A 26,217-nucleotide genomic window follows, 5' to 3' on the forward strand; every position below is an offset into this window, starting at 1 on the left:
TCTCTGGGCAATGCCATATAGGAGGATAAAATGCATTTACTGATTTGTAACAAATGGTTACAAAACTTTCACCATTTATAATCGTTGTTGTTTTACACATTTACCTCTTCACTCGTTGCCAGTGATGAAAGGGAATCTGATGTGTTTGTTATTTTACTGGAAATTGTGCTCCCAGGGATTTTTGGCCATCCGTTGTTAAGGTCTTACTCAAACACAAAAATACTGCTTGCTTGCAATGATTTAGATATGCACTCCCCCCTATTGCCAGGAAAAATACACGCCATCACTTTAAAAATATGAAAAAGTTTAAAAGTATGCCTTTAAACCAGATAAATCTAAATTAGATTTTTAAACTGTTTATTTCAACTAAAAATTAGACTAAATATGTCTCAATTTGCTTTTTAAAATATTCAAATCAATTTTTTGTATGAAATATTTATTACATATGTACTGATGGTTTCCTTCAGGCTTAATTAAGAATTATGCATCACATCAATATTAATTTCACTCTTCTATGATTTAGGCCTCTGTAGTGTAACTAATTTACTGTAAAAAAATTCAAGCACATCTTTCAGTCATGATCACTACAGTGAAATTACTTTTTAAAACTCCTTAACATTTTTGTGTTTAATAATGAGTAAGATATGTTCAGCAGATCATTTAACTAAAAAAACAATTAGTAGAATAATTTTCGCATTAGTCTATTCACTAACAATTCACCAACTATGTAATCATCTAATTATATCATAGAAAACTGATATTTGATATTTTCAGACGTTTTTAAATTTCCATTATAAAGTCTATATGTTATTTATTATTAAGTACAAAAGTTTTCTTTTCTGTTACATTTCAGTCAAAAAACACTAATGCTAGTACAAATTGTGTCCACGGGGAGCGCTAAAGTTTTCAGAGTTGCTGGTAACAAACCACAGAAGAAGAAAAGGTAGCCGTCCTGTCCTCGATTCGAATGAAGAAGGCGATTGTTTTGGTGGAGTTCGGGCACTAAGAAGCCCGTTTTCTTGGCTCAACAGCTCACTAAAGTTCCACATTGTGGTATGATTACACACTGAGGTGTATTTAACGATAATTTATGCGCAGTAACAGCCTGAAACAGGTATTTAAAGAAGAAACGGCGAGAAAGTTGACTACGGTGGCCTTGCTAGCATTAGCTAGGTAGCTCCGTGTTTTGTATTAATCAGCTCATCTTTCCGCGTTTCTCTCCACTCGCAGTTATTCTGAATCTGTGGCTATAGTGAGAAGATATCGTACCTTTAATTAAAGTCGTAGGTCCAACTCAAGGAGAAGTAAGTGGCCATCCATGTCCGCCAGTTTCAGGAGTCTAATCCTGAATACCAGCAGACATGTCCTTGGTTGCCTATGGCAGCAGTGAGGAGAGTGACTCAGACTCGGAAACCTCGACCTCTGCCAAGAATAAACCAAGCGGAGGACTCTTCGCAGCCCTTCCTGCTCCTAGAGCACCGGGATCTTCTGAGAGGAAAGAAAGACCCGCAGCAGGGAGCGGCAGCAGGTCAGGTGATGGTTCAGACTCCCAGCCTGTCACAGGAGGCTTCTTATCCAGCCTGCCTAAACCCAAGAAACGAACCGAGCCTGTTAAGATCACAGTGCCACAGGTCCAGAGACGGGATGTGAGTCTGCAGATGTGTAACCAGATGCTTGTAAAACAACTGGGTTTTATTTATTGTTTTTACCTTTTTGTTTTTCCAGTCAGACTCTGATGATGATGAGCCAGCATCGAAGAAACTACAACCTCAGGTAGGTGTTCCTATTTAACCTGATCCATCACCTGTTTCTCACTAGACTGCATACAGTAAATACTGTTTCCCATTTTGACACATTATTGTCTGGTCTTCTCCAGGGTGCAGGTTCAGGCTTGTCCTCCATCCTTCCTAAACCCAAAAACCTGACAGTGAAGGAGAAAGACAGGCCTTTGGTTCCTCACACTCTCACCAAACGACAAGAACTCAAAGGACCCAAAGCGCCAGGAGCTCCCGCTCTGGGTTTGATTGCTTCCAGCGCGTCTCCTTCTGCTATAAAAGCTGCAGCTAAGTCCGCTGCCCTGCAGGTGGCCAGACAAATAGCAACAGACGAGCAAGATAACGAGGACATTACTCCTCAGAACTACTTTTCCCTCGATGAAAGCTCCCGCCCTCTCTCCAGTGTTGTCCCAAGCATTGATCCTGAGCCAGTAGCCCCCGCTGAAACTCTTCCTTATTCAGCCACCGATGAATTAGGACAGTCAGACGCCCCGCTTGACTTTGGGGAGGGCCATGAGGGAGTGGGTGCATGGGCAGGTCAATATGATCAATATCAACAACCGATGGCAGGCCCAGAGGCTTTTCCTCAGGTATCCGCTTTAGAAACATACTTGACTGATTTTACACAACCTGCTTCAACTGGAGTCAACTTATTTTTCTCATATAGGGATACTATGATGAGTCCTACTACCAAGATCCTAACCCTGGATCAGCAGAGGAGCCCGAGCAGTCTGCTATGTTTGATGATGAAGGGGTAAAACAATCCACTGCTGCTTTGTTTTATTTTCTTTTTCTTCCAGTTTGCAGTAGCACCTGTGCTTTTTCTAACTTTCGTTTTTTAATTTTATCTTTTTTTCTGCAGTTCATGCGACTGCAGGGGAAAAGAAACCGAGGCAAGGAGGAGGTGAGGTTTCTGGAGATCAAAGGGGACGACCAGCTGAGTGGGAACCAGCAGTGGCTGACCAAGAGCATTTCTGAGGAAAAGCAGAACCGACAGTCTTACGGCAAGGTGACTATAGCCAGGCTCTGCCTCTGGGCTCACTGGGTCAGGTGTTCTCTTGGTTTGGTTGTGAAATAGTTTCTCTCTCTGTTGGGTGTTTATTTTATGGTGTTTAAGGAGGAACTATTTCTATTAAATGAAGAGTTCAGTTGTAACTGGAGTTTTTATGTCTTTCTGCAGAGAAGAGGAGGACAACCGACGGGGCAGCAGAGGCGTAAGCATCAGATAACCTATCTCATTCACCAGGTGAGTGACCAAACACACACACACACACACACGACTCAAATGACACTTTGAATAATGCTAATTTATCAGCCGTCAGTCTTAGTGCCGTGGCACACGTTTGATCCTGTGAGGAAATCGGCTGAGATACCTTTTGCTTTTTTTCCCCCAGGCTAAGGAACGTGAGCTGGAGCTGAAGAACAGCTGGGCAGAAAACAGGCTAACCCGCCGACAGACCCAGGCCAAATACGGCTTCTAACAACCGCTGTGGACTGTAATGGTATACAGAAATACTGGATTTATTAATGAAATAGGAGCAAAGTATACGTGGCCCAGATTATTTTCCAGCCTCTCCTCTCTAATGTACAGTTTAAATCTGTTGTTAAAAACCATTTTTTTCCCATGATGTCGACCCAAACCCATCTCTGCCACTCGTTTTAAAGGAAACAAATCACCACACCTGAATAAAAGCCTAGCTGTGGTCAGCCAGAGGGAGAAACAAATACAATTCTAAATGTTTTCCTTTTCGGTTTCTCGTTTTCCTTCTTGTTTGTGTCAACATGAGAAGTGTTTGGTTCTCTGGGAATCGCAGATTAAAGGTTTATGATCATAAGGAGCTGGTGTTAGAAAGTGGTCACATGTGTATTCATAAAAACCACAACTTTGTATGAATGATGCTGAAAACTTGATATTTTATTATTTCTGTAACTGAAAACCAACCAGAGAACCAAACACGACTTTCTGGTGATTATGCAGCATTATAGCAAATAAATCATACAGGTGAAAAATTCTGTTTCATTAGCTGAGTTGAGCCACGAGTGACCGATTAGGCAGAGCTAAATGCTAATTTTATTAGGAATGCTAGTATCTTATTTCTACCTTTATTAGCTTTCCCCCTCTATCTTTGGTGTTTTATTTAGGTGAAGCAGTTCAGAATGTGCGCTCATTTTGTCCAACTCCAGATTCCCTGAATGCATGTTCTGAACCTCATCCTGGATTTTCACCTTCATGTGTTCAGATATGAACTCTGTGATTGTAAAGTTATTTTTTACCAAAAGCAACAAGCAGATGACCCTCCTGTGGCGTTCAGTCTGCTGTAGCAACACCGGTAGCATTTTACAAACACCTCCAAACGTCATATTTACATTTGGTGTAAGTAAGGATACGTTTACACACTCGGTTGAACCTGATCACAGCTTTGGGACGGAAAACATGTAAAAACACAACAACTGCAGTTTTGTATCAACATTCCAAATTCATAATCTGACGTATTTAAGTGTTGCTCCAAACACCTCTTTTGTTTACCTTGTGCCTGTGTTGTGTGTGGTTTAACAAAAAAAAACAATAAACATTTTTAATTTTCTTGCTTCCTTAGATGTTTTTTTTATTACCGACCTGCCAAAGATGAAGCAGAAAAAGATCCGATTAGAAGCATTAGCAGTGACTTTGCACTGTTCTTGTCACAAGACTCGGAAATCTCACAGGAAAATTAGTTTCAGTTTTATTTTTATGATCATTTTTTTTATCTGGAGTCCTTTATTTTTCATCCGGGGTTTCGCTTGGTGCAGCCGTTTGTGTCGTCTGATTGTTTCCACTCACAGAGTCTCCACCAGCCTCCACCTCTGCTGCATCACCAACAGAATCCTCATCAGCCTCTAATAAACCTGAAGCTTCCTGCTGCTTCCGCCGTGCCTTCAGCAGCTTCTGGTAACTCGCAGATGGGTCTTCATACGGCAGCAGCGACATGGGGACTCGAACTGTGTCCAGGCCGTTAACCTTCAAAACGAGTAGCATCAGAAACAGAATTAGATACACTATATTGTGATACTGTTTCCAATCCAGCAGCTTCCAGAAAGCTCAAATATTTAGAAGACAGTTTTGCAATAAACGTGCTAATAAAACATTTCTTACAGTAACTTCACACCAGAAGTCGCCCAACTCCTTGATTGGCTCAAATGGAAGATTCAGAGCATGGAGCGGCACGATGAGTCCCCACTAAAAAAAAAGAAATAAAAGGACTTTTTAGGTTAAATTAAAGTAAAATAGTAAGTCACAAAAGGAGAACGAGAAATCAGACAAACCTGTTTTTCAAGCTGCCTGCAGACGACTTCTTTAGTGAGCTGGAACTCATCAGAGGTTGTTCGGTTGATCTTCAGCTTGGCGTTTTTAAGGAACTCCACTGTCTGAAAACATCAGTACACACTTGAAAATTACGTATACATCTCCCTTCTTAAGGATGGTTTATGCTTGACGCGTCCGCGAGGTCCGCGCGGAAAAGTTGCGTCATTTTAACAACCACGCCCCTCCACCGCGCCTCCGCACGGCCCAGAATTTCCGCAACGCGCACCTCGGAAAATTTCTAACCACGCGGACGGACGGACGCGGAAAAACATGGCGGACTGGCAAGAACTAGTGGGCCATTCCCATCTGTACCGGGTCGGCCCGGGCCGGGTAGCCCCAGTCAGCCCCAGCCTGGCCCGGTTGATTCCACACATCCTTGCCTTAAGCCCATGTGGGCTGATTCTACCCACCAATCAGACGCTTGCTCTAATGGAAGGTGTGAATTTGCTGTCAGCAGTGGGTGTGTTGGCCCTGGTCAGCCTGAAGCAGACCCCCTCGAGAAGAGGGCTGAGAATGAGCCTTGGCTGGCCCGGAAAAGTACCAGGCCACCCAGATATGATAAACAACCTATGCTACCCGGCCCGGGCCGACCCGGTACAGATGGGAATGGCCCATAGTATGGCAGAGGTTCATAAATACAGACATTTGTATGATTCAGCTCTCAGAGATCACCGTGATCAACATGTTGTAAATAATTCTTGGAGAGAAATAGCTCGCACTGTCGGAAAAGACGAGAACGCTGTTAAAAATGCTGGAATGCCATGTTGTAAACAGTAATTTCTACTTCTACTATGGTGTAGTGTTGGGTGCATGCCGTAGAGCTCCATGCTGCCCCGTTCAGTTTGGGAGAATATTGGCTCACCGCAGAGACGAGCCGCACAAACCATAAACGCTGCGAGTTGTGAAGCGCGTTCCATCCGTGAGCCGCATCACCGCGCGGAAAGTAAATGCGTCAAGCATAAACCAAGCTTTAGGGGCTGCTTATATATATAATCACCAGTAGTCCTGTTCGGGTTTGAGCTCTCTCCTCTGGTCGTCCCTCTCGCAGAAGCTGCATTTCCAAAGAAAAATCAAAACAGGAAACTTTAGAATGAATAGCTACGCTGTCTAATACTTGGATTACATTAATTAAATCAGGTTCTCACTCTCAGCTCCTCGGCAAACATCTGTTTATTCTCTGGTGACGGATACACCGCCAGGCCTTGCGGCAGCAGCTTATTACGGCCGACAGACTTCTTCACAAGTACGGTGTCGCCTCGCCCACCGAGTTCTGTTGTTGTGATGAGAGGAGAATGGCTTCATGGGTTTTGTGGAAAAACTTCCAACCTTTAGGCGCTTGGTGGATACTCACTCGGCACAGTCTGAGTCAGAATGAGCTCCATCTTCTCAGTCGGAGTGTGTTTGGAGTCTTCCACCAGTTTGTAGATTCTGTGTCTTCGAGGGTTCAGCCTTGGTGGACAGCCCTCTTTGGACAGAGGGACCTGCCACCATCGCTCCACTACTACTGTACACTGAGAAAACATGACAACGATAACTCATTTAAGCTAAAATATCTTATAACGTGTTCATTTTAAATAAACCTTTAAATGTTATTGACTTGTTCAGAGATACAAGAAGTGAGGGACACCCCGGACAGGTCACCAGTCCATCGCAGGGACACAGAGGGATTCACACCTAGGGACAATTAATTGCCAATTAAGCTAGCATGTTTTTGGTCGGTATGAGAAAACTGGACATACACACACTCCAGGCTGAAAGGCCGCAGCTGGGTTTCGAACCTGCAACCTCCTCGCTCTTAAAAAATGATTAACAGGCTTTTGCTGAGCTTGATGAGCTGCTGAACAGGTGATTCAACCACTGGATCAACTGTGTTTGAGAAGGGAACAAACACATGCTGGATGGTGGCCCTCGAGGACCAGAATTAGACACCACTGGTATAGAGAACTTGGAGCTATAAGGCCATTATCTACATTTACACCGATTTTCTGACCATTTTGTGGATATTTTTACATTTTTAGATGGTGTTAGGTGTAACCACTGTGTAATTGCAAACTGGACACCCACCTGGACAGGACTCAGAGAGAAACTCCGGACCGCTGGTTGCCTGAGCAGCTCCTGAAGGACGCGGTGGCCGAAGCTCCACATGTTAGTCCCCGCGGAACAAACCTCTCTACGGCGGCACAAACACACCCAACTCCCTCAGAGGTCCACGATAACCTCTGGTCAGCGACACCTACATTAATTTCTCCAGAGGTCAATCCTACACTAACAACAGCAACGAGCGGATTTACTGAAAAAAAGTAACTCGCGTCGCTTGTCTGATTTAAAAGGACCCCTCTCATCTACGTAGAGACCCTAAATAATGCCTGATCTAAAATATTGTCTTTTGACCATTTAAATAATCGCGTGAACAATAACAACAATGAAAAGGACAGAAAAATCAACATAATTTTCGTTTGGAAAAAAAGAAAGAAGTTAAAACAATTAAAACAATGCTACAATAAAATCAGGCCATTTTTATGTTAGGCGGATTTGAAAGGCTGGGTTTTTTTTCCACGGAAAACTTAACGTTCTCTATTTCAAGAACTTCCCATCCATCCATCCATCCATCCATCCATCCATCCATTATTGTCCGCTTACCTGGGGTCAGGTCGCGGGGGAAGCAGCCTAAGCATCGAGGCCCAGACTTCTCTCTCCCCAGCGTCTTCGGCCAGCTCCTCTGGATGAATCCCAAGGTGTTCCCTGGAGAGCCGAGAAACACAGCCCCTCCAGCATATCCTGCGTCTTTCCCTGGGTCTCCTCCCAGTTAGACGTGCTCGGAAAACCTCACCAGGGAGGAGTCCAGGAGGCATCCTAACCAGATGCCTGAGCCACCTCAACTGGCTCCTCTCATTGTCGAGGAGCAGCAGATCTACTCTGAGCCCCTCCTTGGATGTCTGAGCTTCTCACCCTATCTCTAAGGGAGAGCCCAGACACCCTGAGAATCTCATTCTTTTGGTCACTACCCAAAGCTCGTGACCATAGGTGAGGGTACGAACGTAGATTGACCACGTAAATTGACAGCTTTGTCTTCTGCCTCAGATCTCTCTCCACCATTCAAGAACTTCTCGTTTTCTGTATATACTTGTTTAGCCATTTCCATTATGCTGTTAATTCCATTATTCTTGTCAAAATAAATAAAACAAACAAAAGAAAACAACCAATAAGTTGTTTTTCCCTCAGTGTTAAATTTATTCTTTAATACCAAGATGCTGCGAAGTCTGGCAAGCGATTCTATAGCTGTGACAAGGAGAGCAAAATCATTTTGCTTCAGCAACTGACGGTCTCGATTTCTAGGCTGATTTGCTACATGCAACAGGAATGACAATTGGGATGTAAGTAATGATCATTCAGAGGTACATTTCAAAAACAACTTGAACTTGAAAAAGGCAATGGAAGGCCGTAACGTTGTTGAGGTTTATTTTTATGAAACATGGGTAAACTGTTGTTGTGGTAAATATGATCAGATGATAAACAGACATTTGTAGCTTTTACCATTAATCTCTGGAAATATCCATCAAAATGTTGTTGGAAAAGAATTAAATGATGCCCAGTAGTTGAAAAATATTGTCAACTTTGTAACAGATACCAATAAAAATTGGGTCTAAAATACATGGGAGCGGGTCTATGGCCCAGTCCCAATACTCGCACTTCCACCCTTGTGCCCTTCAATTGCACGATCCCGACCAGAGGTGAGAGTGCGTGGGTGTCCTGATTCTCTAGTGCAGAAGTTGATCACGCCCCTTTTGCACTCTTTGCACTTCACCCAAGTCTGCATCGATGCGGACTTGGGTGAAGTATATTACCCACAATCCACTGCTGTGGGAGAACAGGCTCAAGTTCCTTTTCTGAATATATGTATTTTCTAATGAAATTAGTTTATTTTAGGACGGTTAGTTGATGCTCTGAATGTTTTAGACAAAGCAGCAATGAATTTAAATGTATTTGAAATAACTGGTTGTTCGTTTGAAAGTTGTTAATAAAGTATCACAGTGACCAGCATCCCGGCATGAGTTGCGGTCGATGATGCAATTTGGCAATTATTAGCACACTTGTGTACCACACATTCGAAGCCTTACAGCGCACTTTCTCCAAGTGCACTTTGTTGAAGACCGCAGGGCGCAGTGCGAGTATTGAGATTGGGCCTAAGTCTCTGGGCAACGCCATGTTTCCTTCTATGGGAGCCTGTGAGGACAAAATGCCATTACTGATAACAAGTAGTCACAAAATTTTCGCCATTCATAATCGTTGTACACATTTACCTCTTTGCTTGTTGCCAGTAGTGAAAGGGAGTTAAAATTGTATAACTGATCCTTTTTCATATCAAAATATTTATACTGCACACAAAAAATTGTAATAGTGAATTTCTGTGGGCTTCTTGCAAGCCTTCTTGTTTTGGCTCAAAATACTGACAGAGTTAAGTTGTTCTAAACAGGAAGCATGCGATCAGTAATGAGAAAGTGATGCGTTATCGGCCATTGCATGAGACCACAGGAGACTGAAGAATAACGCTGAATTAGGATGAAGAGCTGGTGCAGTAATCTATACAAAAGGCTGTTTGTCAAGCAAGAAAAGTCAAATTTGTTTAGGGACTGTGTTGAATTGCAGGAATTTTGGTTGCAGATGTAACTTTGAAAACCACTGAAGGAACGGCCAGTACAAGAACCAGAATCTGCGTTCTAAAGATGAAGCCAGATTTTCATCACACTTCACCAGCAGCAGGTTCGCCTGTTGCACCATAGAAGGAGTAACGGCTGGGTATCAAGCGTTGTCTTGCAACTAAAGTTGTGCAACACGTCAGAAGCATGCAGCAGCCACCACAGATAAATAGGAAGGACACGGCAGCCCACAGCAGTGTGGTGATAACAAAAGCAAACAGATAGGTCGTCTTGTGGCAGAATCGATCTGTTCCAGAGTAGTTTGGAGGATAAACGGCATAAACCCACACAGAGCCTAGAGGGTAAAACAGACATTCTGAGCATTCAAAGGTTTTCCAGCAAAATGTTGAAAAATATGTGAATGGAAATACGTTTCTTTTTTGTCACACCTGCTATTAACCATGCAAAGCTGAAGATGTGCAGGAAGGTCATGCAGGCCAAGCTCAGGGCGTGGATGGCTCCGTCGTTTTTGATTTTGGTAATGTAGGTGAAAATCAGAGAGATGATGCCGTTTGCTCCCAGAACAATCAGGTAAATGGGAATGTAAGGTTGCACAGGACACCGGTTCAGATGTGTGGCCCCTGCAGTGCAACCAGAGGACATAAACACACCCATGGATAAAAAAAACACAAACACAGTGAATGCTACATTCAGATTACACGAAGCAACTAAAACAAAACCAACCCAGTCCAATGGCTGCTAACATTTGCATCCACCAAATAATGTTCACCACAACTACAAAAATAAGAAACAGAGGGTCAGGGCATAACGTTTAACACAAAACAGATTTACAACAAACAAACAATTCCTACCAAGTGTTGCAACCACAACGGCACTTTGGGGTCTGGACTCCATCTTTATGATGCAGGTTCTGATTACCAAACGAGTCCCAGATTCTGCAGCAGGGGTCCTTGTTCATACATTTGGAGCTCTACGTTCTACTTTTAATGCCAGCTAAACTATAGAAGACCTCTGCATGCATGGATGTTCTTGACAAACTGAGCTAACATCATTAGGTCTTTGGCCAGGATGTGAAGTCACAGGTTTCAAGCACTTCAACAACCGTTTTGCAACCGTCTCTGGGAGGAAATAACGATTAGATTAGATCAGAAGTTGTCATCTGATGCAAACAATCAGCACGCAAAATGTGTTTCATAGGTCGGCCACAGAATAGCAGCCATTTATTTCTTGTTGCTTTTCAAAGTTATCAAAAATTATGAAACGCATTTCACATGCCGTCGTTCAATCACAAGCCCGACACAAGCCGTGCGAGTACCCAGTCACTTGATTTAGGACAGAACATGAATGTTGCTGAAATGTGGTAGAAAACGTAGACTTGAAGGGAATGTGGACCGCTGTTATTACTGACTGTTAAGGCCAGGACACTCTTGTAAATGAGATTATTTTGTCTCAAGAGTCTTTCCTGGTAATAAAAAAAAAAAAAAATAAATAAATAAATAAATACATGAAACACGTGCTTATGGTTTTCTTTGGGATAAAATGGAGCAAATGTTTGGCTATAAATAAAAAAATGTAAACGTTTGGTTTTCTGAAGTCACTTTTTTACTTGTTGAAATTTGACAACTTTTCCAATTAGCTTAAAATTTCAAGTAAAGAACACGTGTTGTGCATCAGTCTACAGTACTACTTTTAATACTGTGGACCACAACATCCTTCCTGATAGACTCATAAACTGGATGAGACGGTCTCTACACTGGTTACCAGTAAACCACAGAATCGATTTCAAAGTGCTACTGTTAGTTTATAAATCACTCAATGGCATGGGACCAAAATATGTGTTGGGTCTCCTCACAGCATACACACCCAGCAGGGCTCTGAGATCTTTAGGAAGCAGTCAGCTAGTAGAACCGCGGGTCAGAACCAAACAGGGCGGAGCTGCTTTTAGCTACTATGCGGCTCACATATGGAATCAGCTCCCTCATGACCTCAAACGTGCCCCAACTCTTGTAACTTTTAAATCAAAATTAAAAAACCTTCATGCATTCATCAGCCTTTAAATAATTGTGTTGTACTTTCTGCACTTAACTTTGACTTAAATCAGAATTTAACTAGTGTGCTTTAATTATGCTGTCATGCTGTTCTTGCTCATGGAAAGCACATAGAATTGCCCCAGTGTATGAAATGTGTTCTACAAATAAAGCTGCCCTGCTTTGCCTCTGCTAAGATGTAGTCACAGTGCCATCATGTGGTGATAAAAGAGGTAACTACCACTACACTCTATCACAGGTATGCCCATGGATGAGTATACAAAGCCTTTAATGTTGAACCTTTAGGCTTTTTAAAGTTTCTTTATTCTTGAGCTGATTTTACCTTTTATGGAGAGAGAGTCACAAACAATCAACTTGTTAGGCACATTCCCCGTTTTCAGGTTTAACCTGATGTTTGTCATCGGTCATATTTGGAACTACTAGGAAAAGCCCTCTTACCAGTAGTCAGCCAACTGTTTTCTTTGGGGAAACCGGGGAACAAGAAGAGCTAAAACAGACACGTGACAAGCATTTCATTTATTTTTGTGATGTTTTATCTTTTTATTAATTTTATCCCAAAGTGTTTAGCTGTTGGGCATCTTTTAAATCCAATTATTTCTCATTGAAAACCTTTTTAATGACTTCTGTTTTCTGAAAGGCTGAATAGAACTTACAACAAGTCAAACATTATCTGTTTGGTCACTATTACTGAGCAGCTGTACATATCCTGTAACACTTTTTTGGCTTTAATGGCCTATTTAAACTGGAAGTCAATGATCATTTGGATAATTGGGGCAGCAGGGAAGTCCAGGCATATGATTCCGAAGCGATGGTTCCGATCCGGCTTATCCCGGAGGTATTCGTATAGCTTTAGGTTGATGCGCTGTGCGACAGCTCTGGGGTGAGCAAACACACCGGCCCCACTGATGTAGGTGAGAAAGATCTGCGCCATGTTTCCGGAAGGTGCAGCCTCCAGGTGTTTGTAAACACTCTGCCATTTCTCCCTCAGGTGCAAAAGTGTGGGCACCTGCAGAAACACTGCAAACTCAGTAGAGCTCCCAAGATGTTTGGAACAAAATCTCAACCAAAGGACACATGGACGTAATTTTGGGGGGGACAGGGGGGACATGTCCCCCCCACTTTTTCCAAAGTCAAGTTTTGACCCCTGCACTTTTTACCATCCAAAAATAATATTACGCTATATTTAATTGACACTGGTTGAGCTCTAGGACCAAGCAGAAAACAACCGTTTGTGTTGAAGCCTGTTTCCCATTAGAGCATACTGTAAAGATCCCCCCCCCCCCATGTCCCCCCCACTTCTAAAGTGAAAATTACGTCCATGGACACACAGTTTAGACTAGAACTCAGTGTTATTTTATTGCACAGCAGCATTAGATGTATTTTTTTCAAACAACTAAAATGAGAACTTTTCATACCTTCCAGTCATCCGCTATGTCTAGGGAGTTGTAGCGCATCCCCAAGTCTGGTCCAGTGAAGTTCTGCAGGATGATGAGTTTCCCTCGAGCCTTGCCCATGGTTGGCACTAGTCGGCTGTGCCACAACAGGTCCCAGTAAGCATACCGATGGATGTAGTCTACCACAGCACCATAGATGTTATTCGTCTCACTGAACTCTTCTTTAACACGCATCAGCACCGTCTCAGTTGGGTTTTCGTGCAGAAAGTCAACCACGGCCTCTAAGACATGACCAAAATGAGCCCGCTGGTATGACACCCCATGGTGAATGGTAAGGTTCCCGTTGACGTGACGCACACGGACATCTAGAAACCGAACGCCGGCCCGGAGCTGGGAGGCCAGGCTCCAGGTTTGACACTCGGCATACACACCACCGTACAGGGCCATGGTGTTGTGGCTTCCTGGCATGGTGACCTCAGACAGAGGCCTATCATCAGGGATGCCGGCCATCCAGAAAGGGTTGAGGAACTCCGGGATGGGTGTGTCATCATAATCGGGTCTTTGAATGGCACCACGACTAAAACCAATCGCTCTAAAAAAGTACAAACTTTAGATAATTGATGTCCTGTCCTAAGAAAGAACAAGTCATCAAATCACAACTTTTCAATCGAAACATTAGATTTATAAAATGACATGAATTAAACAGACTTGCAGGTATATTAAGTATAAATACATCATATGTGCATGATTTGTACGTGGCAGTTTTGCCGAGTTCTTAGTGTTCCAGTCCAAGTCACATCCAGTCGGTGTCAGAGCCAAGTCAGTAGGTCCTACAGGCCAGAATTGAGTCCAAGTCCAACATCCAATTTCAAATGCCTCTTTGTTACTTTTGCATCCAGAAAGTGAAATTGCTATAGTCAGAATTAGCATGAAGCTAATACTAATGTTAGCTTTTTAGATCAGGTCAGGTCAGATGACTAGACCGATGTAACAAAACTTCTTTTAAAACCCTTTTATAAGCACACATGTGACATGTCTATTATGTACATAAACAGTGACTAATGTATAACACAAGGTAAATAATTATACTGACACTACTTCAGTGTTGTATTTTTTCTGCCCTAAGAAGAATATTTTCACACTTGACTAACTTACAGTCAGTGATTGTTTAATCTTTGGTTTTTACTTTGTGAACCTTTGAACGTACTCACCCCAGCAGCACCATCAGCTGTGGTATCAGCTTGTACATTCTCCCTGGACCTCGTCTGATGTAAGTCCTTATGTCTGATTTACGGATCCTAAAAACATCGGGGTACATTGGCCGAGTAAGTCAAAACTATGTGAGGAATTTGAGTAAACGGTTATGCACGATATTGAAAGATAAGATTCAGTATTTGTTCACAATAATATTTTTAAATTAAACGAAGCTAAAAAAAAAAAACATTTCACGCAAAAGCATCCAGCCTAGTGAACTCAAAAGGGACATTTGTCTTTGTAAAACCAAACAATTCCATTCTGTTCTGAGGTCTAAGCCTCGGCTGACTCATCCTAACCCATTCTATGGAACACTTAAACCCTCTAATCCCAAAAACACTCCGTTCTGCTGGGTCAAACCTGCTGATGTTCACTTCAGTTCACACCTGAGTCCAGGCGGTCCTCAGTCCGGTTCGAGAGTCAGTGGATGATGGACAAAAACAGAGAGGAGACCAAAAGATGGCCGGAGTGTTAACCTGGAACATTACGGTGGGAAATAACACAGAGGAGCAGGTGGAAGAGCGGTGATGCAAATGACTGGGGGGTGGGGGGTGAGGCGGGGCAGATTATCACCTTGAAATCATATCATTTATTTAGAAAATTACAAAACAAATACTTCAGACTCGGGTTAGAGCTGTTGCCTCGCAGCGAGAAGGTCCTGGGTTCGCTTCCCAGCCTGGGATCTTTCTGCATGTTCTCCCTGTGCGTGCGTGGGTTCTTTCCGGGTACTCCGGCTTCCTCCCATTCCAAAAACATGACTGTTAGGTTAATTGGTCTGTCTAAATTGTCCTTAGGTGTGAGTGTGTGTGTGTGTTTGTTTGTCCTGTGTGTGTCTGTGTTGCCCTGCGATGGACTGGCTCTCTGTCCAGGGTGTACCCCGCCTGACTGATACTTCAGACTCCATTTAAAAAAGTAAAAGTTGGGTATAACAGCACCAGAACACTAACTATAACTCACGTGTTTACATAAACCAGCACTGACGGTATACACGTCTGCAGTGGCTGACTGTTTTCTCACACTTTTTCCATTCATGTCACAGAAAGGCAGAATATTGATAAGAACCGCAACCGCAAAAAACAGGATTTCAAAATAAGATAACTTGGATTCTACGACATAGAAAACTATTTCTGTTGTAAAGCCTGCTGAAAAATACAATAAAAGAAACATTGAATGGAGAACCTCTCACATCAGTGGTGTTCTTTTGCAAACTGTGTGAGCTTGTGATGAGTGGAGAACCAAAGTAGCAGAAGCAACTAAACGATCTTTCTGTCCCAACTGGACCGGACCCTCTGGAGACAGAACCCCGACACAAGAAGGCCACAGCGTTGACGCATGTCTGACAGCACTTGTAGCACCAGTAGAAGACGTATATAGTACCAGCAGACGTAAAGTAGCACGCGCACCAGTACAATTGTAATCGTCTGCACGCACAGAAGTGCAGGTGGCGTGATGACATCACATGAAAAATGGGACCTGTAGTCACCTCAACATCTGATGCTGTACAAAAGGAGGAGGACTGAAACTTCAGCAGCGAGCTCTGAAGAAGACTGCAGCCATGTGTGACCTCCATCCTACAGAACCCCTCCTACCCACTGCGTTCCACTGTGGAGACCATGGACAGCTCCTTCAGAGGCAGACTGAGACATCCCAGATGTAAAACAGAACACTACCGTAGGTCTTTCATCCCCTCTGCAGCAAGAGTGTATAACTCCTCAGTTTAAGCTGTACTGGCATTATCCTGGTACACAATAACACCACTGCAGTATTCAGTATGTGCTCAATACTTGTGCAATACCAGATTTACATGGTATGTCTGTGTCCCTTACAACATGTTGCATAGTTCTGGAACCCAAGTTTTTCATTTTTATTTGTAGTTTTTAGTGGTCGAAGGTTACAATAATAGCTTACTGCCTATTTGTTATGATTTCTCTTCAAAAATCTGGAGGTATGAAAACTACTTGACTCATGAGTCAACTTGTTTATGAATTTTTTTTGTTACATGCACTGAAGGAAGATACATTATTAATCATAGCAGAAAGCGATTGTTAGAATAGAATAGAATAGAACAGACTTTATTGATCCCACAGTGGGGAAATTCCCTTGTTACAGCAGCACCAGCACTCACCAGAATAATTTGAAGATAATTTTTTTGAGAAAAATAAACTGAAAAAAATATTTATTTCATCATATTTATTTTATTCTAGACTAACAGAATGCAATAAAAAATTACAACAGTATTTCTTGAAGAGCTATTTTCAAAATCAATGTATTTCTTAATCATTTTTATTTTTACAAAAATTAAAAAAATCTTGCAGTTACAACCTGCATGTTGACATGTGATTGGATGAAGGTTCCTGAATGGCCCAGCAGCTGCAGAGCTGGATTCATTACATGATTGCTTCTTGCAACATGACACATGCAAATGCTTAGGTTTTAATGCAAATCATCTTCAGCATCAGTAGATTTACTGTCATGGTCCGTGGTGAGCTGCCTGCCTGTAACCCTGTTCTCCTTCTGAGCATTGTTCACAGGTGGCCAGTGTTGGGCAAGTTACTTCAAAACTGTAATGCATTATTTATTACTTGTTACCCTCATTTTAAAGTAATTCATTACATTACAATATTACTGATTTTAAAATGTAAGGCGTTACACTACTTTTGCATTACTTTAACTTACTTTCACCATCTGGTAATCTGACGCTCAGTGAGCTCATGCCATATATGTGGAAGGTGATGTGGTGTCTGAGCTAGGATTGCTGTTAAAAACAGTCAGATATAATAACAGTTATTTAAGATGATTGTTTATTACATAAAAGCAACAACAATCTGTACTCTCAGCACGCTGCCATCTTATATTAACTGAGCAGGGAGTAAGGTGGTGGGGGCTCCAAGCCTATATTTGCCTTGGTCCCCAAATGCCTTGATACGGCCCTGGATGTGGGACTGACTTCTGGGGTGATCTGATTCTATCACATGTATAAATATTAAATGCTTATATATTATTGCTTTTCACTGGTAAAAATGTGTAATGGGGATAAATCTACCTACTTTTTTATTTTTTATTTTATTTTATGTGAATAATTTCCGGCCCTTTCTCTCTCTAACCTTCCTGCATGCTGCATGTTTTCTCCGTCTTCCAGAAAAACTGTTTCCTAGATTTCCTACTTTCTAACTAATCAGCCAAAGGGATCTACCGAACGCAAAATAAATAAATAAATAAATAAACAGCTTAATATTATGCGCTGCGCTCCAGCAGCAATGAGTTGAAATCACCGGCGCACAAATTATGAACTCAGCTGAAAATTACATGAAGTACCAGAGAATATGAGCTGATATAAACGATCACAAACGAATCACTTTGTTTTGGTGGAGCGATTTTGTGAATATAACAGCGGCTGCGCGCAGGACGCAGTTGGAGTATTTGAGCCATTACCGCTGCGTCCTCTCCGCAAAGCTGAGTCCATAAATCACGTCACATATGTGGATACTGGATCTTTTTTCAGGCTTCCCGCAGTTTGAATTTTTAGGAAACCCGCATCTTGATTCTGGGTTTAAAAATGCATTGTAATTACCGCCAGGGACGAAATTTTGATTTCAGAAGTGGGGGGGACACAGCAGGCTTGTGCGGATTTGGGGTGGGGGGTGTTATGTAAAGACCCCTTGACACGTCATGTGCCCATCTCAATAATTTTTCCATTCTCTCTCTCTCTCTCTCTCTCTCTCTCTCTCTCTCTCTCTCTCTCTCTCTCTCTCTCTCTCTCTCTCTCTCTCTCTCTCTCTCTCTCTCTCTCTCTCTCTCTCTCTCTCTCTCTCTCTCTCTATATATATATATATATGTCAAAGTTAAAAAATGTACAACTCTATTATTATTTTTATTTATTATCATTATTGAAGTGCAGTTTTGGCTGTTGACAATGGACAGGCTATTGTATTTATTGTTTTGGGTCTTTTTTTATTGTTTTTGGTGCAACATTTTCAAACAGGGAGTGAGATTCCTTTTTTATTCAATTTTTGTTTGTTATTTTTATTCATTTAGAAGTTCTGGTTCTGGACATTTCAATGTTAAATGAAGGTTTATTTGTTGCATTTTAAAGGGTGTACTTGCATTATTATGATATATTAACATTATATTAGTGGTTATTTTGGTCTAGATAATGTTGACAATGATATCGTTTATCATCAACAATTTGTTGGACAAAATATCGTCCAGCAAAATGTGTTACTTTCCCAGGCCTAGTCAAAAGTATAAAAATTATTTATACATAAACGGTCCCTCCTGAGATCTGGCCGTTTGTTCATTTGCTGTGTTAGAGGACATGCTGAACTAATGTTTTACACATGATCATCACCCTAACATTTGAGTGTATAAAAACATATTAAATATGTTTTTCCCCTTAAAAGTGTTTAAACAGTTGTTGCATTTCAACACACAAAAAAAAGGAAAAAATAAGATAAATCTAATGAAAAGTGTACATCTTTGACATTAAGCTTAAAAAAATCTGTTGACGATGATGATACTGTTCATTTTTCAGAGCTTTTTAATGTGAACATATACATTGCAATAGATAAGTTTACAATAAAGTTAAATGATAAAAGTTTTGAAGTTACACTTCTACTACTACTACTACTACTACTAGTAATAATAATTATGATGATAATAGTAATAAAAAAATAATTATTATAATAATACGAATAAATTGTGTCTGAGGAGTCAGTTATGTGGAGGAGATGAGTTTGTAAAAGTTAGTTTTGAGTATGTTTGTGAAGGAGGAGGTGAGTCTGAGCTTAATGCAGCGGTGTCACATGTTCCAACTTACGTTTTGACTTTGAAAGAAGTCTCTTATATCCACTTTTCGTTTTCTTGACATGCTGCCTCCTGGCTGTGCCTAACTACCAAAGACTCACAAATGAACACTTATTCAAATGTTATGTAATGGAAGCTGAGCTGAGCTCTGATATTACACAGCGTCTAGTTGACGATGTGACTCAGTACCGGTGTTCCCTAGCGGCTCCAAACTAGCAAAACAACGTGAGCACGTTCTGACTGTTTACAACTTGAGTGACAGCAGCAACAGCCAATAATACGTTAGCAAGTATCAGCAGAGCCAATAGATTAGCTTTTGGGCGGGTCTAATAGTAAACTGGTTTCCGTTTCGGTCCTAGTGCTCAACCAAATCCTTTTAATGGAGCGTAACATTGTTTTTGGACGGAAAAAAGTGCAGGGGACCAAAACTGCCTTTTGAAAAAGTGGGGGGGACATGTCCCACCCGTCCCCCCCCAAAATTACGTCCCAGATTACCGCGTTACTGACAATTGTACCGAGTAAATGTTACCATTTTCTTTCCCTGTAATGCCTTACATTACCACATTACAGCAAAAAGCAATGCATTACAGTAATTAATTACTTTTGTACTGTGTTACTCCCAACACTGCAGGTGGCTGTGTCTGAGAGCTACCAGCTGCAGCTGATCATGTCATCAAGGCCCAGGGGATTTAAGGAGCAGTGTGACACTTCACTATGCCGGATGATTACTGTTTTGGGTAGCTCTAGCCTCGAACATGGCTCGTATCTGTTTCTTGTTCTAGTTAACCTGCAGCCTGAAATCCTGAATGTCCTTCCCTGCGCTCCTTCAGGTTTCTCTCCACATTCCTTCTCCAGAACCAACCCGGACTCCTGCACTCCAGACCACACTGCCTCCTCCCCTGGCCGCCTGCTCTCAGCCACTCACCTGCCCTCATCAACCTCTGCTTCTACATCCCCTCTGGATAAATCAGTTTTTGCCTTCTGGATCTCCTCTGCTCACCTGGACCTGACCAAAACCCTCCCTGTACATTCTTCTGCTACCAAGAAACAGTAAGCTCCGTCTCAAGACATAATCTCCATTATTCCACTCTGCCTCTCCCCTCAGAACCTCCTCCTGGAATCCTGCTGCCAGTACAGAGCATCTTCGGTTCCCCTCTCTCCTTTAGCTCATTTAAAAATAAAAACCCTTTTACACACTTGCCTGTTTCTGCGAGTGATTCTGCTTGTCGTGGGTCAGGAAATTGCCACCCATCATGACATGGCAATAAAGTATCTTGAATCTTAATTTCTGTTAATGTACTTCCTGAATGAGTGACCTTTTCAGGCTAAAATAACAAAATGACAAATACAGACAGAAGGACAACTTCTTTCTTTTATAATGCGTTGCATCACCACCTGGTATCAGAACAGGACTCGGTATTGGAAGATATTCAAAAATCAAACAACTTGGACTCAGATCAGGGGCAAAAATGTGGTTGTAACATCTCTAGATATAAGTCAGCTTTAAAAACTAAAACTATTATGAACATTAACACTAATGACACCAATTGATATATTATGTTTGAACCCAATTTTCTCAAGTTTTGAATTTTCTAACTTGTTGGATTGCTCTAAATGCCTCATTTTTTTTTCTTTGAGCACCCGCCCCGTCAAAGGTCTCTGCACGGCCCTGTTACGTTACGTCCCCGACAGGAGACGTTAAAATGCGAAGGAGGGGGTAACATAAGAAATACGACAGTGGAGTTGAAATGGTTTTAATTGTAAAAGGTTCTAAAAACAAGTGCAAACAGATGGCGAGCATTATCAAGATAATGCAAAACAAAAAACTCTCAAAGGTTAACATTAAAAGAGCAGTTACCAACATTAAAAATGCTTTAACTAGAGGGTCAGTTTACAATGACAGAAGAAGAGAAGAAAGAACAAACGATCATTTACATAAAATCACGTTTCAGCTTAATGAGTGAGTCACTGAAGTGTCATCTCAGCAATGGCGGTGCTGCAAGATGGTGACCTACAAAAACCGCATGCCAAATTAGTCTAGAGAGGTTCAAAGAACGGTTATTAAATTGTTCTAGAACCCCTTTAAATTTATCTGTCAGAAAACTCCAAACAACAACCAGATAAAATGTATTTTGACATTTCTCTACAAAAATCTTTCTTTTTGACCACATCACGGGTTACAGAAAAACACCCTTAAAAAGGGGAACTAATTTCAAAGGTTAAATCCTAATATTGTGGTGTTCTTTACCACAGACATTTACTGCTTTTATTTCTTTAACAGAAATAGGTCTTATAGTTCCAGTAGAACTATAAGACCTGATGCAGACGGCTCCTCTGATGGCGTTTCCCTGCCTTACCTTACTTGGCTCATCTGGACTCAGCCAAAAAGAAACTTTTACGTGTGTGTGTGTGTCCTTCCCCAGCTCAGTGTAGTGTGTGTGTGTGTGTGTCCTTCCCTCAGTCTTTAGGTTTTGTTTTGTGTTTCATAGTTTTTAGGTTTACACCTGGAGGGGCTGGGGATGACCGAATGAACACGGGAAATGGGAAGAATGATCTAAAGGGCTGCAACAGAAGACACATAAATGAGACGCAGACAAAGGACACATGAGGTTGCTAATGAGACACAAAATGGGAACCTAGAGAGGGATGGAGGACACGAGGAGACACATGAGGGAAGACGCAGATGCATAACCCAGTCCTGGAGGAACTTCTGCCATGTGGTGGAGTTGCTAATGCTAATGGTTAGCTCCTGCTAGCCAACAGGTTCAATGCTGTTTCCTGGAAGCTAAAACAACAACAGTTCCCCATCACGAGCCAAAATGGACGAGTCCAAGGGACCACTTGACGTGAGTGGTCAGGTTTTTCTGTCAGAAGCTAGACAGAGTGACAGATTCTAATCAGAAATAATCACTAAAAAATCATCAGTGTTCCACACCTTTAAAACACCTTAAACCACTTCCTCTAACAACTAAATACAGTGTTAAACCATCACTTATAAAATAGCACAAAACTTCAGTCTGTTATCCACACCTTCATCTCCTCACGCTTAGACTACTGTAACTCTCTTTTCACGTGTCTGAGCAGAACCTCCCTGAACCGTCTACAGGTGGTTCAAAATGCCTGTGCTCGGCTTCTGACCAAGTCCTCCAAACACACCCACATCACCCCGCTTCTCCTCCAGCTTCATTGGCTGCCAGTCAACTTCAGGGTCCATTTCAAGATCCTGGTTCTGGTCTATAGGGCCTTACATGGACAAGCACCATCTTACATTGGTGATCTTCTTAGTCCCTACACCTCCAGCAGGTCCCTGAGGTCCAGTGATCAAAGCCTACTGGTTGTGCAGCAACAGGCTAAAGACCAAAGGTGACAGATCATTTGCTGCTGTGGCCCCCAGACTCTGGAACTCTCTCCCCCTGAGCCTGAGATCAGTGGACTCAGTGGTCTCCTTTAAAAAGCAGCGTGACCCTCTCCTTGTTCTGCTGTTTCTACCAACTCCGCCTTTCCCAGGATCCACTGATTACCTCTTTCTTATTCATTTTCTCTTTCCCTTTCCTTAATGTTTTATAACATTTTTTAAAATTTTATGATACTTTTAATCCTTTTAATTGTTGTTTTTAGATTTTTGTTCTTCGCGCCTTGTGATTTTTATCTTGTGAGGCTCTATATATAAAAGATTGTATCTTCTAATAAAGTTATATTTAGTAAAAATTTAATGTATAAAGACAGAAAACCTCAAGAATGTCATTAAGGAGTCACAATCCAGAAATGACATTATTAGCACATTTAGCTTTTTATTTAGTGATTTTACTTCTGCTGTTTTTTTCCTTTGATAGAATCCATTTTGTTTATGCTTTAAAAAAATCCTTTTAGATTAGAATATTGTGAATAATTGCAATAAAAATAAAGTAACACCGCTCATCTGGGTTGAGGTGCTGGATAAAAAAATTGAATGAAGAGGAACAAAATCCACACACTTCAATCAGCGATAATATAATAATTACTCTTCTCAAGCTTTTGGTCAAAAGACCAAAACTTTGTCAAAGGGAACTATTCTGGAGCTACACTTTAAATGCACTTCAACCATTTTGCCTTAATGAGGATTTTGAAATGTCTGTATTGCTCTAAATAATAAATGGTTGGATTATTTTATGTATATTTCATTGCCTTGCTCCATGATGGCTTTTTTTAGATTGATGCCTGCAATGTATTAATCTCTTCCTTCGGTAGATGATTTTGAAGTGTTTTTATGAGATTCTGTAAGCTTCTTGGGTTAGTGCACTATGTTTTGTGAATGGAACTCCACCCCCCATAATGCTTTGTTGTGTGGAATAAGCGCAGGTGTTTTACATCAGCTGTTCTCCTTAACTAGGAAATCTCTGCATGAAAATGCACAATTCCTGATGAATGTCTTTTGACCGAAAGCTTGAGAAGAATAAATATTATATTATCACAGATTGAAGTGTGTGTGAGTAATTGCAATAAAAGTGTTTGAACAAAGGGTGGCGGTGTGGTTCCGGTGGTGGCGCAGCCTTAGGCCACAGAGTTTCTGTGGATACTTTGGTTTCCTCATAGGAGGACCAGAAACATGCATGCTGGGTTAATTGGAGACTCTAGAAGTGAGTTTGTTAATGGCTGTCTCTGTGTGGCCCGGTGATGGACTGAAGACCTGTCCACAGTGTCCCCTACTTCTGAGAGATGTTCATTTCCTGTTTACTAATAAAGCTGTACCTTGATTTTTTTGTTAACTTTTAGTCACCGTATATGATTGCCTCATCTGTAACTGTTATGAAAGTAAATAAAGGTACAATTGACCAAAAAAAAGACTACTTAGGTCTAGAGTTGCAATCTGTGGTTGGAGCTTCAGTCATCTAGGAAAGAGATCCTCTCATCCAATCAGCACAGGGCAGGAGTAACTTCCTGTTTTTTATTCCCTTATTTGGCATGAGTGGGCTGTCTCATCATGACTGCTGTTTAAAATGGTGGAGAGGAAAGCCAGACAGCTGCAGTAGACGGAGGGATCCAAGCTGTTTTATCTCTGGTGAGTAAACACGAGCCTCCTTGGTGGTTTATAATCTATAATCTGGGGGATGTTTAATCTCTGTGTGAACACTGTCAACTGGGAATAACTGTAGCAAGATGGAATGATTCATTTACAAAAAGCTGGAAATCAGGAAATGAGAGCTGGAAAACAAGCAACAACACATCCTGAGTTTTACATGAAAAAGGCACATAAATATGTATCATACGTTTTATTCAGAAGTTCATCACCTGCTGCTGCTTTTCTTGTTTCCGGTTTGACTTGTATTTATTGCAATGAAGACACACCTACTGTTGTTCCCGAGTTATTTTTCCAGTAGGACAACATTGAGAAGGATGATTAATACCACGACTATGACAGAGATGTACTATGATTTCAATTGGCTCTGTGGTGCCATTACATTTGTGATTGTCAAAGTCAGAAAAACGTTTGACGAAACTCATTTGGAAGCCAGTCCAACTGGATTTCTCACTATTTTTGACATTTAATCGAACAAATGAGATGTGTCTTTGTTAAAATCTTTTTGCTTAATAGTACAAAACCAGTCTTTCTAAAACCTACCGGGCAAAAATGTTTATTGTTCTTGCAATGAACCCAAGGCTATGTTTTATGGGATTAAGCTAATCATTATAATTTGTAATCTATAGAGCAGTCGTGTCGAAGAAAAGCAGCATCATGGCTGATGGACAAGACATTAAGGGGACAGCGGTCAAAGTGTTGGCCCTAATGGAGAAAGTGACCTCCTTCGCCTCCTCCATCGACCCCATCTTTGGAGTCGTCTCATCCCTGGTTAAGGTGGCTCGAAAGGGCTTGGAGGACGACAAGACCCACCCTCTGGACAAGGACTTCCAGGAGATCCACACCAAACTGGAGAGCATTTCCGAAAAGAACCGTCTGATATTGAACGACATCCTCGTCAAAGAGGTGATCGAAAATTACGGCAAGTACGAGGAGTACATCAAGCACCAGTACAGCTCCTTCATCCAAATGGTAGCAAAGGTGAAGAAAAACCCGGGCGACGCCAAACGCTACATGGAGGCGTTTGAGAAAATTTACGAGCGCGACAAGTCAGACCTAAGCCTGGATGTGCTCTACAATGGCGTGATGGGTAAAAGTGGCCTGTTCGGAAGACCTGTACTGATGGTGTATTTGCAAAGCTGCGATGGCGACCGTAAAACCATGGAGCATATCTGCTCACACTTTATCAACCTCTTCCATATTGGCCTCATCGCTCTGATGGGCTACACAGCTGTTACAGAGGATGATGAAGACGAGGTGAAGGAGAAGTGGAGTAAGAGAGTAACGGACATCCAGACGGCGATGGAGGATGTACTTGGTAAATGTAAAGACCCATCGTCCTGAACCCACATAGTAAGCATGTTCTTTGGGTTTCGCGCCAGAAACACCGTATACAAATTAGGAAAACGATGTAATATTTGAAAATATTTAAAGAAGACCAAAGCTCTGTCACTATGTGTGTACTTAAAAAGCGTATGTTTTATTTTGTTTTGAATTGCTTTATTGACTGCATTTGTTATCCCAAAAGACCATCTGCCTCTTTGTGTCACGCCTCAATAAATGCTGAAGTTTTATACAATCTGACTGACAATCTGTTCAATAAAATGAATGAATGAATGATTTACTAAAACAAATGAATGGATCTATTGATTGGAAATCAGTGGTGTCCAGTCCTCAAGGATCATTATTCTGCAAGTTTTAAATGTTTCCTTGCTACAATACACCTGGAAAGACCAGGGAAAAGTCATGGGCTTGTGACTATAACCTAATTTATGTTACTAGTTTGCAGTGTAACTGCCTTTGTACTTCAATATGCATATTTGTTCATTTAATTAAAAAACGGCCACTTTGACATTTATACCCCATTGTCTTTTTTTTAACTATTC

General features: G+C 41.6%; 5 protein-coding genes across 6 annotated transcripts; 2 read left to right on the plus strand and 3 right to left on the minus strand.

The window, feature by feature from the left end:
- The first annotated feature begins 1,140 nt into the window (after window positions 1-1,140).
- prcc (proline rich mitotic checkpoint control factor) lies at window positions 1,141-3,484 on the plus strand. The gene is made up of 7 exons (XM_015973629.3): window positions 1,141-1,646; window positions 1,726-1,773; window positions 1,877-2,365; window positions 2,443-2,529; window positions 2,638-2,784; window positions 2,956-3,021; window positions 3,170-3,484. The coding sequence occupies exons 1-7, from the start codon at window positions 1,362-1,364 to the stop codon at window positions 3,254-3,256; spliced, it is 1,209 nt and encodes a 402-aa protein (XP_015829115.3). The 5' UTR covers window positions 1,141-1,361; the 3' UTR covers window positions 3,257-3,484.
- An 864-nt stretch (window positions 3,485-4,348) lies between these two features.
- On the minus strand, window positions 4,349-7,459 carry mrpl9 (mitochondrial ribosomal protein L9). Its single transcript, XM_015973630.3, has 7 exons — window positions 7,183-7,459; window positions 6,470-6,629; window positions 6,264-6,388; window positions 6,116-6,169; window positions 5,079-5,180; window positions 4,909-4,992; window positions 4,349-4,773 (listed from the first exon to the last, which is right to left on the minus strand). Exons 1-7 carry the CDS (start codon window positions 7,261-7,263, stop codon window positions 4,534-4,536), a joined length of 846 nt encoding a protein of 281 aa, XP_015829116.1. The 5' UTR covers window positions 7,264-7,459; the 3' UTR covers window positions 4,349-4,533.
- Window positions 7,460-9,637: 2,178 nt separating this feature from the next.
- LOC129164587 (transmembrane protein 272) lies at window positions 9,638-10,804 on the minus strand. The gene is made up of 4 exons (XM_054745139.2): window positions 10,628-10,804; window positions 10,500-10,550; window positions 10,205-10,396; window positions 9,638-10,110 (listed from the first exon to the last, which is right to left on the minus strand). Exons 1-4 carry the CDS (start codon window positions 10,668-10,670, stop codon window positions 9,860-9,862), a joined length of 537 nt encoding a protein of 178 aa, XP_054601114.1. The 5' UTR covers window positions 10,671-10,804; the 3' UTR covers window positions 9,638-9,859.
- Window positions 10,805-12,375: 1,571 nt separating this feature from the next.
- Window positions 12,376-14,974, minus strand: LOC107394624 (1-phosphatidylinositol phosphodiesterase). 2 transcript variants are annotated; one of them, XM_015973627.3, is made up of 4 exons: window positions 14,859-14,974; window positions 14,430-14,516; window positions 13,240-13,810; window positions 12,376-12,830 (listed from the first exon to the last, which is right to left on the minus strand). In XM_015973627.3, the coding sequence occupies exons 2-4, from the start codon at window positions 14,465-14,467 to the stop codon at window positions 12,558-12,560; spliced, it is 882 nt and encodes a 293-aa protein (XP_015829113.1). In that variant the 5' UTR covers window positions 14,468-14,516; window positions 14,859-14,974; the 3' UTR covers window positions 12,376-12,557. The 2 variants fall into 2 exon arrangements, with proteins under 2 accessions (XP_015829113.1, XP_015829114.1); XM_015973628.3 differs by having other exon boundaries at window positions 14,833-14,946.
- Window positions 14,975-24,191: 9,217 nt separating this feature from the next.
- rpz2 (rapunzel 2) lies at window positions 24,192-26,189 on the plus strand. The gene is made up of 2 exons (XM_015973626.3): window positions 24,192-24,313; window positions 24,961-26,189. Exon 2 carries the CDS (start codon window positions 24,989-24,991, stop codon window positions 25,673-25,675), a length of 687 nt encoding a protein of 228 aa, XP_015829112.1. The 5' UTR covers window positions 24,192-24,313; window positions 24,961-24,988; the 3' UTR covers window positions 25,676-26,189.
- Window positions 26,190-26,217: the final 28 nt, after the last annotated feature.

The sequence above is a fragment of the Nothobranchius furzeri genome, chromosome 19 (genome assembly GCF_043380555.1).
Source record: "Nothobranchius furzeri strain GRZ-AD chromosome 19, NfurGRZ-RIMD1, whole genome shotgun sequence".
Taxonomy (NCBI): Eukaryota; Metazoa; Chordata; class Actinopteri; order Cyprinodontiformes; family Nothobranchiidae; genus Nothobranchius; species Nothobranchius furzeri.

What these genes read in the sequence shown, in the direction of transcription:
- LOC107394624 (XM_015973627.3), bottom strand. Translation starts at nt 14,467, where the DNA reads ATGTACAAGCTGATACCACAGCTGATGGTGCTGCTGGG. An exon ending in CAGCTGATGGTGCTGCTGGG is followed by an intron (nt 13,811 to 14,429) that starts GTGAGTACGTTC and finishes GTACTTTTTTAG; the next exon opens with AGCGATTGGTTTTAGTCGTG. An exon ending in ACATAGCGGATGACTGGAAG is followed by an intron (nt 12,831 to 13,239) that starts GTATGAAAAGTT and finishes GTGTTTCTGCAG; the next exon opens with GTGCCCACACTTTTGCACCT.
- rpz2 (XM_015973626.3), top strand. Translation starts at nt 24,989, where the DNA reads ATGGCTGATGGACAAGACATTAAGGGGACAGCGGTCAAAGTGTTGGCC.
- prcc (XM_015973629.3), top strand. Translation starts at nt 1,362, where the DNA reads ATGTCCTTGGTTGCCTATGGCAGCAGTGAGGAGAGTGACTCAGACTCG. An exon ending in CGAAGAAACTACAACCTCAG is followed by an intron (nt 1,774 to 1,876) that starts GTAGGTGTTCCT and finishes GGTCTTCTCCAG; the next exon opens with GGTGCAGGTTCAGGCTTGTC. An exon ending in TAACCTATCTCATTCACCAG is followed by an intron (nt 3,022 to 3,169) that starts GTGAGTGACCAA and finishes TTTTTCCCCCAG; the next exon opens with GCTAAGGAACGTGAGCTGGA.
- LOC129164587 (XM_054745139.2), bottom strand. Translation starts at nt 10,670, where the DNA reads ATGGAGTCCAGACCCCAAAGTGCCGTTGTGGTTGCAACACTTG. An exon ending in GTTAGCAGCCATTGGACTGG is followed by an intron (nt 10,397 to 10,499) that starts GTTGGTTTTGTT and finishes GTTGCACTGCAG; the next exon opens with GGGCCACACATCTGAACCGG. An exon ending in CTTTGCATGGTTAATAGCAG is followed by an intron (nt 10,111 to 10,204) that starts GTGTGACAAAAA and finishes TTTACCCTCTAG; the next exon opens with GCTCTGTGTGGGTTTATGCC.
- mrpl9 (XM_015973630.3), bottom strand. Translation starts at nt 7,263, where the DNA reads ATGTGGAGCTTCGGCCACCGCGTCCTTCAGGAGCTGCTCAGGCAACCA. An exon ending in TCTCTCTGAGTCCTGTCCAG is followed by an intron (nt 6,630 to 7,182) that starts GTGGGTGTCCAG and finishes ATGTTTTCTCAG; the next exon opens with TGTACAGTAGTAGTGGAGCG. An exon ending in GCAGGCAGCTTGAAAAACAG is followed by an intron (nt 4,993 to 5,078) that starts GTTTGTCTGATT and finishes CTTTTTTTTTAG; the next exon opens with TGGGGACTCATCGTGCCGCT.